At 46.9% G+C, this 12,733-nt stretch overlaps 1 protein-coding gene across 1 annotated transcript; it reads right to left on the minus strand.

The window, feature by feature from the left end:
• Positions 1 to 66: 66 nt before the first annotated feature.
• CLDN11 (claudin 11) lies at positions 67 to 11,235 on the minus strand. The gene is made up of 3 exons (XM_002198103.7): positions 10,709 to 11,235; positions 7,195 to 7,359; positions 67 to 1,245 (listed from the first exon to the last, which is right to left on the minus strand). The coding sequence occupies exons 1-3, from the start codon at positions 10,932 to 10,934 to the stop codon at positions 1,013 to 1,015; spliced, it is 624 nt and encodes a 207-aa protein (XP_002198139.1). The 5' UTR covers positions 10,935 to 11,235; the 3' UTR covers positions 67 to 1,012.
• Between the last annotated feature and the right edge of the window lie 1,498 nt (positions 11,236 to 12,733).

Here is a 12,733-nt window from a genome sequence, read left to right on the forward strand (position 1 = left end):
TGGCAATCCCTGTCATGGAGAAACTGGCTATGGAAACACACAGGAAGGAAGGAAAAGTAGTCAGGGTTGCAGGTACTCTGTTATTTATTGTACAGTATTTCACTGAAAGTACAAAGGCATCATCAGTACTCACCAGAATTGTATTGTAACAGGTACATTATACTGCATGTTAAAATGTGCTGCTTTAACGAGGCAAGACAAAACACAAACTTAGAGGAAGAAAGAAAGGAGTTTAAAAAAATGTAAAAATACACTTTTTAGTAACTGATCTGTACAAAAGAAAAAAAAAAAAGAAACTGAAGCAGAGGGCAGGGATTAGAGCCCCCAAAGTCATTTATAACTATTTAAAAAGGCACTGTTATCTATCATGTCATTAGGACCTTTGGGTTCTGTTTCCTTCATACTGATGACTGTGGGGGTAGGGGAAACACTGTTACTAAAATGATCAGACTCATACAAAAGTATTTACAGAGAAAGGCAGAAAAATCCCCTCCTCTTGTTCCAAAAGAGAAACATTTGCCCTGTGGGAGAGGACAGCCTTTCTCCCTATCCTCTCTCCCTAGCCGTGCCAGACCCGTGACCTTGAGTGGGAGAAATCAAACAGTGAGGATGGGGGAGAAGCTGTCAGAGTCCTCCTAACAATGGGAAAGTGTCTCTCTCATTTCTGTTTTATTGCTTTAAACTCTCCTATAATCAGGGGAGCAAGAAGATAAACTAAAATCCCTAAACCCCACACCACAACCCCAAACCACCCTGGCTGCAAGAAGCTGGGGGCAGGTGGTCGGGACAAACCGGTGAGGACCAAGAGGTAGGGCTGGCTGGAGCTGTCTTTCTAGAGAAAGGGGGGAAGAGATGGGGAGAATAATGCTTCAAACTACCAGACATTTGTGCTGCTTTTCTAAATCTCTCCCTGGGAGCCTGACAGCCGCGTGTGTCAGCAGAAGCAAACCCAGGGCGCACGAACCCACCAGCCAAAGCATCGGACGGCAGCCGTGGGGCGTCCCTGGGGCGTCTACACGTGGGCGCTCTTGGCGTGGGTGGGCGAGCTGGATCCCGAGCCGTAGTAGAAGCGGTTCTCCCCGAAGGTCTGAGCGTCTCCCGAGCAGCACACGATGACACAGCCGCCGAAGAGGCAGAGGGCAGAGCCGATCCAGCCCGTGTACAGCGAGTAGCCGAAGCTCATGATGGTGGTCTCGCGGTGGGCGCACACCGGGAACCAGATGGTCGCCACGACGCCGCACATGGCTGGGGACGGGGGAAGGACAGTGTTAGGGTTCTGGCCTGGAGGGAGTGACAGCAGAGTGTCACACATGTCTAGGGATGGAGAGGAAACCCATCCCTCCTCCCTTCCAGTCCCACCCCAGAAGAAGTGGCATCAGCACTGGGTCCAGGAGATCTCCAAGCAGGAGGGAACATGGGAGCCTCAGGAGTAAGAGATGGAGAGAGAACAGCCATCTCTCTCAGGAAGGAAAAACAACAGCTGCCTGACACAACATAATATATTTATTAGAAGGGAAACAGATTTGTTCCCTAAAAATATCGTCAAGAGGGAAAAAATGAGAGTCATCCCTGAAACTGATGTTGTGGAGAAGTGCAGAATTAGGAATAGATTAGATATGAAGAGGCCATGAAAACCATATGGATCAATGAGAGAATGAAATCCGTGGACCTGTGTGAACTGCTGTAAATCCCTATTTCCACATGGACTCACGTGCTGTGTCCTCAGCCCTTGTCCCTCCTCATCATTGCAGTGGCTCTACTGGGTCACTTAAACTTCACCAAAATCTCCCAGCACTCTAAGGCAGAGTAGGGTTTATGAAATACGAGCAGAAAATGAGCAGGGACAAAATAAGCAGCAATTAGGCATTGCTGGGGTTTTTTCATGGAAAAGGAAATGTCTCACAGCTCTGGAAAACAGATTCTACTTCCCTGTGGAAAATTTCTATCAAGCGATGGGGACAAACCCAGCAAGGCTCTCCAGATATTTACTGAATTGAATAAAAACGGGACCTGAAGAGTCTGCAGAAGACAAAACAGGATCCTACCTAGGGACTACAGTGGGTCAAAAAATGACTGCAGGCTTCACATTTTACTTGATATTCCAGAGTGGGTTTTTCCACAAAAAGCCAGAAGGCAGCTGCAGCGGTGCTGTGAGGTGACATGTGAGGGAGACAGTCCCCACAGAGTCCCCTCATGCACCGAGGGCAACGGGAGTTGATGGTGTTAATCACCTCCCAGGAGCAGGTCCTAAAACAATACTCCTTGATGGCCTGTACATCTGAGAAGAATTAATCTGTCAATATTTACTTGCCTCCGGGACAAGCTGTGCAGGACTCCATCCTTGTGGCTATCAGAGAATCAGAGCAAAACAATAACAGGACCATGGCAGCGTTACAGATTTCCACCGACCGTGTTAAAAGGTATCTGGAGGCAGTGTCAGAAAGTTAAGGTTGCAAGAGGGAAAAAGAAAGGGGTGAGAGTAAAAATAAAATTGTTTAGTTAAAGCAGAGAACAAACCGTAGCTCCTGGCCGGTACAGCAAAAAACCCATCCCCAAAGCTGTAGTTATTGTGAGAGAAAATATTTTCTTATGGAAAAGAGAAGAACATTTGAAGGATGCTTATAAAGCCAGAAATAATTTTGGGCCTCCTCAAAGGAAGGGCCCCGCAGCTTTGGAAGGAATTTTGGAGAAAGCAGGGAGGGGAGAAGAGCATTTCTCCTGCATGTGGAGTGGTCCTGCAAACAGCTCATGAACCTCCAACGCTTTAAAACAAAAATGTATCAGTTGGGAATCCACAAAGCATTCTAATGGGCTCTGCAAACAAAACTGCTTTGTTGTCCGAAAAAACACAATCATCTTTTCTTTCTCTGTCAGCAGTAAATATATATATATATTTGTCTATAGACTATAAGACCCTTATCTCTCCAGACCCTCCCCCACAAGACAGGACTGAAGAAAACACTTGCACTGGGGTGAGAAGAGCTCTCAGGGATGCTCACACAATGGCTTCTCTTGTGCATGTGGTTCCACTACATGTAAAACACCTTATTTTAATGCTGACAATGCCAGAAACACAAGCCAAGGACTTTGCATGGGTTCACTCGACCTCTCTGTCCTCGGAGGCCACCAGCTGCCATCAGTCACCAGTGACCCCGTTGCTGAGCAAGAGGAATGCCCTGGAACAGGACTGGGCTTCATCGCTCTGCATAGATTAGGTTGGGCTGTAAATCCTCCGAGGGGATGGGAAAAGGACAGTCAGCAATTGCAATGTCTCTCTGTGGGCTCAAATTTTATTCTGGTTGTACCACAGGGAAAGACTGAAAAAAAAAGGTGATTTGACAAGAAACCAAAAAGATTTGACAAGAAACCTTTTTCAAAGAGATTGGAAAAGAGGTTTTAGGGCGACTTTCAAGTTCTAAAATGGCTGCCTACATGGAAAAGAAGTGTAGATAGAAATTGTTTTCCCTTCTCTTGTGCTAATGTCAGGACATCCTTTGCCTCTCTCTAGATGAGAAATCTTCAGACAGTAGAGCTGCTGCAGCCAATATAGTCTAGCAGAAAAATAAAATACGGTCTGCAAAGAGAAGGAATATTTTCTATTAGAGCAGCCAATTCAGTTGGGAAAACAAGCCTGGTTTGGGGCACATGTGTGGAAATCCTGCCTGCTTTTTGCAGCTGGAGTAGGCAATCTTGTAAAAGCCACTGCCTCTACCTAAAAAACCCTCTCAGCACTGCATGGCATGAATGTCCTTGCTCCATCAGATTGCTGTGAGTCCACAGGGACACATCCCAGCTCCCAGTGTTTCCAAGTCTTTTTTAAGTGTAGATTTGCAGTAGCTCAGTCTGCTGAGCTGAAACCCTTAATACTCAACATCAGAGATGTGTTGGAGTCAGAAGGACATGCACAGAGACAAGAAGCACAGAAAGTGCTTGGGAGCTGGGAGAGAGGGAACAGGATTGTTCTAACCCAAGGGACACTGAGTCCCTGCCAAATTCCTTAACAGTAAGTTAAAGGCTTTTTGCAGAAGAAAGAATACTTTTCTTTCACATCTAAATTTAACTATTCCAAATTGCTGACTCAAAGTCACATGGATTTCTCTTTCAAAGCATTTAGTTGAATAAAATAGATACCATATTTTTTTTTTCATTCAAGGCAGTCTTTTTATCTTAATAACTATGGTTTTACAAGTAAACCTCAGGCAGTCTTCAGGAAAACTCATTAACACCCTTTATTTAGTACCCAATGGCTTATTTTATAGTAGCAATTCCCACTAACATATATTTCATCTATTTTCCAGGGTCTGAGTCCCTCTCCTCCACTGGGAAAATGCCCCCTCGGTTACCAGCAAGTGGTCCTCCAAATTAGTATCAACAACACGGGCTGGGCCAGGGATTTTCCATCAACACCAAAGTGTGAAATGTTTTCATACCAGCTCAGAGCAAACCTCTGCTGACGGCTGTTTTCAGCCATAAATCAATTCTCTTGGTCAGATAGGATCAAACAAAGCCATAAACACATCAGCAGCAAAATAGCAGGGCGTGCACACAGGTTGCACTCAGGCAGCCTGTGATTATCAGTGGACAGAAAAATCAATGGAATATCTGAGCCCATTATTTTCCTGGCAACTTTTCAGTTTTTTCTATATGTATTTTTTCTTTTATTTTCTTTTTGGCCCTGTGCTGTGTTTCAATCCCTGTTTTCCCTTACACCAAATTTCAGTGACAAACTGACATCCCTTCCCTGAGCAGCAAGTGAAGTTTGCTTTGAGGCCAGCTTCCCTGTTTGCATCCCCACTCCCTATTTCTGCTGCATTAGGGAGTGTTTTGGGGACCATTTTCTTTTAACCAGAGCTCTGGATGTTGCTCTCCCCTAAGAGGAAAAGTCTGGAGCCTGTGAGGTTGTGGAAACCATGAATGAGAGTCAGTGGCTGGAGGGTGAATAAAAACAGTCCAGGGCATGCTACTTCTAGAATATAATGGATTTTAACTCAGTGTTGTATCTTCCAGAGCCTGATCCATGCTTGTTAAATGCTCTGGAATGGTGACACCTCATCTTGCAGCTAACAGATCATTAATCAGCTTAAATAATGTCAAAGTCCTAAACTCTGTACATTATTCTTCTTCCAAAGGGACTGTCTTGCTGATGAGCCTGGAAAAAATGGTCTTCGTAAATAAATGTGGGTTGGTTTCCTCTTTCCTTTATTTAAAAAAAGCAACCTAGGAGCAAAAGAAGCTTATTTATTTTTCATTTTTGATCTAACAAAAAGAGCATTATTGTAATTGTGACTAAAACATTGTGACCAGGCTGCTGATCCCAGCCCAGATCATTCAGGGCATCAGCAACACCAGTAAATCTTTCACCTGTAGGTGCTTGAGAGCTCACAGGGCTGAAAATCAATAAGATATGGTCCAAATCTGACCCAAAGATAATCTGTCTGCCAATGTCTCCATGACACAAATGTGAGAGATGTGATCTCTCAGGCTTCCTTTCCTCACAGGATTTGCCTAGCTGGAAAGCCGTGTGCTGAGGCAGAGGGGGACCTGGTTTGTGCAGCCCCACAACTCTCCATCATCCCCTCACACCTGCTCTCCTCTCTGGTGTCCCACTGCAGCGTGATGGGATAGGATAGTGGCACACCAGACACCAAACCCTGGTGGGACACTGCAGCACAAAGGATTTCACTTGTTCTAATACAGTGGTACCCAACAGTGTCACTGGAATTTGCCGCCTGTGAGCTGGTCCTGTCATCCTCTTTCCCTCTGGGATTTTTAGGGACAGTCCTCCTGCCCCCACACCTGCAGCCATGCAAGGAGGGCTGACCTGCAGCATAGCTCTCCTTGACTGGAACCAAAATCTTGTGGGTTTTGTGGCAAAGTGCAGCTCTGCTGGGCCTCCCCATCCTGGGCAGGGCAGAGCAGACTCCTCCAGCACTAAAATTTCATTCACAGGGAGAAAACCTCCACCTTTTCTGTCACTTCTCCAAGCCCAAATATGTGACTCAAGGTTCCAGGGCAGGGATGAAGATCACATTCCAGCATGGCTGTTCATGATTGGAATGTCCTGGACTGGCCCTTTAAAGCTGATGTTAGGACTTCCAGCTGTGCTCTTAAACTCCACAGGCCCCTTGGACTCAATCCCTCTGATTTGGGATGTGTGGACTTGTGCTAACCATTAGGTGATGGAGGTGGGATGACTTGCATGGAAGGAGCATCCAGAGGACAGCCCTTCCGAGTGTGCAGCTATATTCAGTGCCCACTTGAAAAAGAAGAAGAAGAAGAAAGAAGACGGGCATGATGTCAGTGCTGGCTGCCAGCGGGCAGCAGAGCCACACAAAGAGGTCACTTTGCCTCTCCCCTCCTCCTCTGCCACAGACGGGTGACAACAAGGCCCCACAGGCTGTTGCTGAGATGACGAGGCCTCAAGAACATGCAGGTGTTGCATGGGAGACAATGAGCTCCACAGTCTGAGCTGCTCAAAACAATCTCCTCCACAAGCACCGAGGACGGGAAGAAATTCCCAGGGGAGCTTGGAGGCCAAGGGCGAGGCTGGCCAGAGGGGGTTGGGAGGCACAGAGGGCACGCCAGTCCTCCTCCCGTGCCAGTGCCATCCCTCTTCCCATGTCTGTGCCACCTCCATGCTCCTTCCCTCGTGGTTTCCACAGGATCAGCCCCATTCAGTAAGGGCTTCCCTTCCCACATGCCTCAGCTTACTTGCCCTGGATGTCCAGGGAAAATTGGGAGGCTCTGCCTTCCCTATAAGCAACTTGAAAGTTTAGATCCTTTCCAAAAAATCACTGCTACAGTGAGCCAGCACGATCCATGCCTCAGCTTACTTGCCCTGGATGTCCAGGAAAAATTGGAGGCTCTGCCTTCCCTCTAAGTAGCTTGGAAGTTTAGATCCTTTCCAAAAAAATCACCTCCACGGTGAACCAGTACAATCCATTCCTGTGGGCACCGCCCGCGTGCGATGACCTTCCAAGAGAAGCCGTGCCTGAGAACCCCACGAGGCAAAGACAGAGAGATTCACAGCCCTCCCTCTAACTCTGCTTCATCCCTGCCTCCTGTCCTTGTCCTCCCACTGCTGCCCGTGCCTTTTGCCCACCCTGGAGAGCCCCAGGGCCTGCAGAAACCCTTCCAGGAGGAGCTGCCCGGGGACAGGGACACGCTGCAGCCCCGGCTGTGGCTGTGCCTTACCCAGGAGGATGATGAGGATCCCTCCCAGCTGGGAGCGCCGGTACTTGGCCGCCCCGGGCTCGTGGCCCATGCGGATGCAGGGCAGCACCGTTATCAGCAGGAAGATGGCGGGAAGGCCCAGCACGGAGGCGGCGATCATCAGCGCTCGACACGCTTGGACGTACCCTGTGGGCAAGGCCAGGGAGGAGGGTTTTATTATTGGCACAAGAAAAGGAGGCTTTGGACCAAAGCTCCTGTTTGGAGATTTTGTAACTGTCGGAATCTGTGGGTATTGATGATTCTGAGATTGTAGAAAGTCTCTGTCTTTCTGCCCCATTGCCAAAGCAGAAGCCATAATTCGTCTGTGCTGGTTTCAAGGTTGTTTATTCTGTTTATCTCTAACATGTTCTGCTGCCCTGCCGCAGCTCTGTCCTGCAGGGCAGCGTGTGGGGCTCTGCCCTCAGTGGGATGTTACAAACATTAAATACCACAAACTATGTGTACTATATTTACAATAATGTGCCAATATCTATCATCTACGTTGAACAGTGTGTCCCCAGCCTAAACCAATAGAAAAATGCCAACACCACAGTGAAACATGGAGGGCATGAAGAAGGAGGAAAAGGACAAGACACACCCAATTCCTCCATCTTGTCCCCTCTGAACCCCTAATCTAGAAATCTAAAATTTTACCTTTGCACCCATGTCACACTTAATTATTACTCTTATCAAACACTCAAAGCTGGTAATTCATCCTGTAAGATTGAAAACTCCTCTCCATGGACAGAGATCACAGACAGTATCTCTCGGGGCTCTGTCCAGGACAGTTCCTGACCCCTGCCAGGGTCCCAGACCTGCCAGGGCAGCCAGAGGGAAGCCCTGGATTCCCACATGTAACTACATTTAAAAGCCCAAGACGTGCGTGGAGTACGGGAATTGTGTTCATCCCTGTGGAAACATTAAATCGTCACCAGGCACAGGGCGGTGAGGCTGCAGTGCAGTGGGGAGTGCGTGGACAGGGGATGTGCAGGATCACAGTTTCCCAACAAACAAACAGCCCTGCCTGGAAAACACACGCTCTTCCCAGAGAGACACTGAGAAATCATGGAGCTGGGAATTACAGGATGGGAAAGTAGGAGAAATTTTCTCTAGGAAGGAGTTTCCCTGTATTTTTTCATAGCGAGAGCTTGGTCAAAGAACAAGATTTTTAAATCTTCGAAATTAAATAGCAGTAATTTAAAGCCTCAAAGACTCCCCCATCATTCAGAGGGCTGAGTAGCTGTAGACCCACTACTGACACTGCAGGTCCATGGGATGCTGCCAGCAGCTGCCCCAAGGCAATGAGCACTGTTGACCTGGGAGGAAGAGGAGGAGGAGGAGGAGGAGGAGGAGGAGGAGGAGGGAGACTCCTCACCCACAGCCACATCTCAGCACTGCACCCCAAGAGCTCAGCCTGGCTCTGGGGTCTCAGAGGAGATCCATGGCTTGAGCTGAGTACTGGCACAGGCCTTCCTTAGGGAGAAGACTTTGCAGAGCTGCTGGAGCTGCCGTGACCAAGGGCCAGGTGGTTCCTCTGGATCCCTATGGACATCCCAGGATGCCCTGGCACTTCATCAGCTCCCATTCCTCTCTTACCTGTGCACAAGGCAACAGGAAACAACAGGCAACAGGGCCTGTGGGGGTGCTGGGCAGGAGCATGACATTTCTGCCACTCTGGGAGGGTCTGTGTATCACAATATATGATTTTAAAACATATATGTATATCTAAATGTTATAATATATTTTTATATGTAATGTATATATACTATACAAAAATTACATGTAAGTAACTTACACCAGGTCATTATTAGCATGCAAATTAGCATTAGCAAAAGGAAAAGGATAAATGTCAGATTTGCCCCAGTGTCTAGTGGCCTCCCCCAGTTTTCAGGACAGTCTCAGCACAGTGAGTCTGCTGGCTCTCTGTCCCCTCTTATTAACAAAAGAAGCTGTCAGATGCAGGCATGGCATTTCAAGATACTTCAACCAACACCAGCAAAGAGGGGACTTGAGCACATCCCACTGACACACAGGTACAACACCAGGAATGAGGATTTTACTGTTTCTGGAAATGCAGACACTTTGTGTATTGAATATTTGCTTGAGTTTTTCAAGAGGAAACTTAAAGAAAATTGTTACCTGAGGAATTCAGGGCATAAAAGAAGACCCTAAACAAAGGAGATGGCTGTACCCTGTGTGGGTTCTGTGCAACCAATCCCAAGTAAATGAGAATAAAACCAATTCATTTTAAAGACTTGACTCAGAGAAAGAAAGGCTCTAAATATATTTCAGCTATTGGGCGCACCAGGGTAAATTTCCCTCTCATTCCATTCCATCAAACAGGCTACAAGCAGAAACATCTTGGTTTGTGATTTGCTTCTGCTTGAGGGCAGCTTTGCTCTCTGCTACTGCAAGACCCATTCACTTATTTATTAAGTTGCATTCACTAATGTTTCTTTGGGGCAAAACCTTCCTCTGTCTCCTCTGCTGGATCAGATTTAACAACAGCAGCAGTAAGGAAGGCAAACTTACTAAAATAAAAGTAAGCACACCCAGAGAAAGGGAGAATGAGAGACTTAACATTGCTAAGGGCTGTGTGCCACAGACCAAGCTCTGTAACAGAGAAAAATTCAGGAATTACATTTTTAACCTCTTGTAAAATTATCTTCAGACAATGTAAACCAGTAAATAAGGAAACATCAAAGAAAATGACAAGGAATGGTCATTTCTGCCCTGTCAGCTTTGAGAGAGGCACCTTTGACATGGAAGAGGAGTTGCAATCTAAAACACAGCAGAATTAAGTGCTACAGAGTGAACAGTGGTTGAAACTGGCAAGCCCACAAACTAAACTTACAGGGAGCAGACCTCACAAGACTTTGGCAGGTTTATTTAGCCCAAAAGATGTATTAATGCTGATTAAACACCTTGCTTATTTTTTGCCTTTCAGTAAACTAGATGAAAGTTACTATATCTTTAAAAAATATCAAATTAAAAGTAGTTACATCGGTTTGCTGTGTAAAAGTTCTGTCTTGCCTCAGAATCTGTGGGAAGTGCAAGACCACCAAGACTAATGATGATCTTCTGAAAGATTAAAAGCCACAGCAGCATTAATAATAGACACTGAAAAATTCATTATGCTCCAAATCACTTTAAGGAATCAAACCTTAACATTTGTAATAGTTCACCATCCCCTTGAAGTGCTCTATTACACCTCAGTGTGCTCTGTACATCTTGCAGTGCAATCCAGAGACAAGAGGTGAAAGGAGCAGTGAGATTTTACTAAGAGCAGTCAATAAACATTTATGGGATTTTAGCAGCCACAGAAAACACGAAACCTGTTTGCGATTAAAACCAGGTGTAAATCAATGAGAATCATGTTAAGAGCTATCATTCAACCTCTTTAGGGCATCCAAAGGAGCATCTCCTGTGCTGATGAAGCTGAAGGAGCTTCACCATCACCACCCGGGGTGGGAAGGGGAGGGTGGGACGCACTCACCCGGCAGTATGAGGATGTCCACGAGGGGTTTGCAGTGATAGAGCCCCGTTGCCATCACACAGTCTGCCCACAGCCCCTTGGATCCCAGCTCATCCATTTTCCTGCAGGTGGTAATGGTGTAGCCGCAAGTCACCACCCAGTCGTTGGTGGCCGTGGCCACAACCACCCCAATCCACCCTACAAAGCTGCAGACAAATCCAGCCAGGTGCAGGCAGGTGGCCACCATCTCGGTCCTTCGGTGGGGACAGCAGGACAGGACAGTGGCCTGAGCTCAGTGGGGCTGAGCGGAGCCGCCCGGAGAGGTGGCGGCTGCGGGAGCGGGAGGGATGGGGATGGGCAGGAGCAGGTCCCTGCTCGGGCTGTGCTGAGAACACCCGGCTGCCTCTGCCCAGCTCCCTCCCTGGGAGGGGTCAGAGCTGCCTCCAGCCCCACAGCGCATGGGAGGAGCGAGTGGGGAGCCCCAACTTCTGCCGGAGCATCCGCAGCGTCCGAGGGACGGGGGATGTGCACAGGGGACGGGGGATGTGCACAGGGGGAGATGCGCGGTTCGCACCCAACCGGGCTTGAAAAACGAGCCGGAGGGATTTTTTTTCAAATGCAAACAAACAGTCTGACTGTTCGAAATTTAGCGTAGAGGGAGAAAAATTAAGGCAGTGTTTGCCAGTTGAACTTTAATAGCCGCATTGGTACATCCTCATGGAAAGGTAAGGGGAGGAATGTGGTGGACAGTTACTCAAAAGGTGGAATTGATCTCATCAAAGCCATCAGCACAGCTGCTGTAAAGGGACAAAATCAGGCTTGGGTCTTTCCTGATGTTTCCAGTAATTGTAAAAATATAAAGACCCACCACTGCTTTCTCTGCTGTGCCTGGGCTTTCAGAAGTATTAACTAACACCCCCTGAGTCTTAAATACGTGTTTAACAGCACCACAGTCCCACTTTTGAATCCTCAAATTAAAACGAGCAGCTTTTAACTCAGACTTTTAGTCCGAGTAAATTTACTATATGAATTTTAGTACATTTTGATAAAACAGGAGCAGCTCGCTTCAAAACGCCAGAAGTGGAGAAACTCCCCATCTTCCCATTCTGCACCAGGAGAAACAGGCAGGCAGGACATTTTCCCAGCTTCGCTCTGTATTTTCCCAGCACATCCCTGAGGATATTTCATGGCCGTGTGTCCTCCTGCAGCGGTTTGGGGAAGGGAAGGTTGGAAGGTTGGAAGGTTTGAAGGATGCTGCATGCCTGGAGAGACCGCTAGTGGAGAATTGTCTGCGCTGCAGGGCAGCGGACGGGACAAGAAAGAGACACAACAATGAATTTCATTCACTCCCAGAGCTGCCAGCCAGAAAGAAATACGGGAAACGCCACTCCGAGTTGAAAGTGCTAGGAATTAAATATATCCTGCTCCTCTTTCAAGGGTATTTTTTGCCGTTCTTTAACAACTAAGAAGAAAAACAAGAGCATCCTAACTATCGTTTGTCATCTGCTCCTTAGATCCAAAATTCAAGGGCATGAGGTCACAGTTTTCTGTCAAAGCTTTATCTGAACGCTGGAGCATTACCAATATAGTTGAAAATTCTTTTTCAAGAGAAGCTTTTATAATAAAACAAGTGTAATAGTTGCTTTCACATTTGTTTTATATTGTTGGTTGCTTCTTGGGTTTTTTCTGTACCTGGTTTATGGTATTTCTGTGAATCCAAGCTGCCAGCTGGCCTTCAAATTTCCTGATGTGATTCCACATTCCTGCGTGGCTTATCCTTCTACTGCACCTGCCTCAGGTGGAGTGTGCTGTTACTGATAACCAAACACAAATTTATGTTGTCTAGGGGTCAATTCTAGATTGATTTAATCTTCCCCTAAAAAAATATTCCTTCTTATTTATTATACAGGAGATAAACTTGTCACCTGTTGGGTGGAAGTGGTGCTGTTCACTTCTTGGAGTGAGTAATTGGACAGACCATGTGCCACCTCCTGAATTCAAAAGGAGACACGAGATTTCACCCCAAAGCTGAGGCTTGGAATCATT

This window comes from Taeniopygia guttata, chromosome 9 (assembly GCF_048771995.1).
Source record: "Taeniopygia guttata chromosome 9, bTaeGut7.mat, whole genome shotgun sequence".
Lineage (NCBI taxonomy): Eukaryota > Metazoa > Chordata > Aves > Passeriformes > Estrildidae > Taeniopygia > Taeniopygia guttata.

Bases quoted from the DNA above. Each gene is read 5' to 3' on its own strand.
- CLDN11 (XM_002198103.7), bottom strand. From the start codon at position 10,934: ATGGTGGCCACCTGCCTGCACCTGGCTGGATTTGTCTGCAGCTTTGTA. The intron at 7,360-10,708 runs GTGAGTGCGTCC...CCTTGCCCACAG, and splicing joins GGACATCCTCATACTGCCGG to GGTACGTCCAAGCGTGTCGA. The intron at 1,246-7,194 runs GTAAGGCACAGC...CCCCGTCCCCAG, and splicing joins GATCCTCATCATCCTCCTGG to CCATGTGCGGCGTCGTGGCG.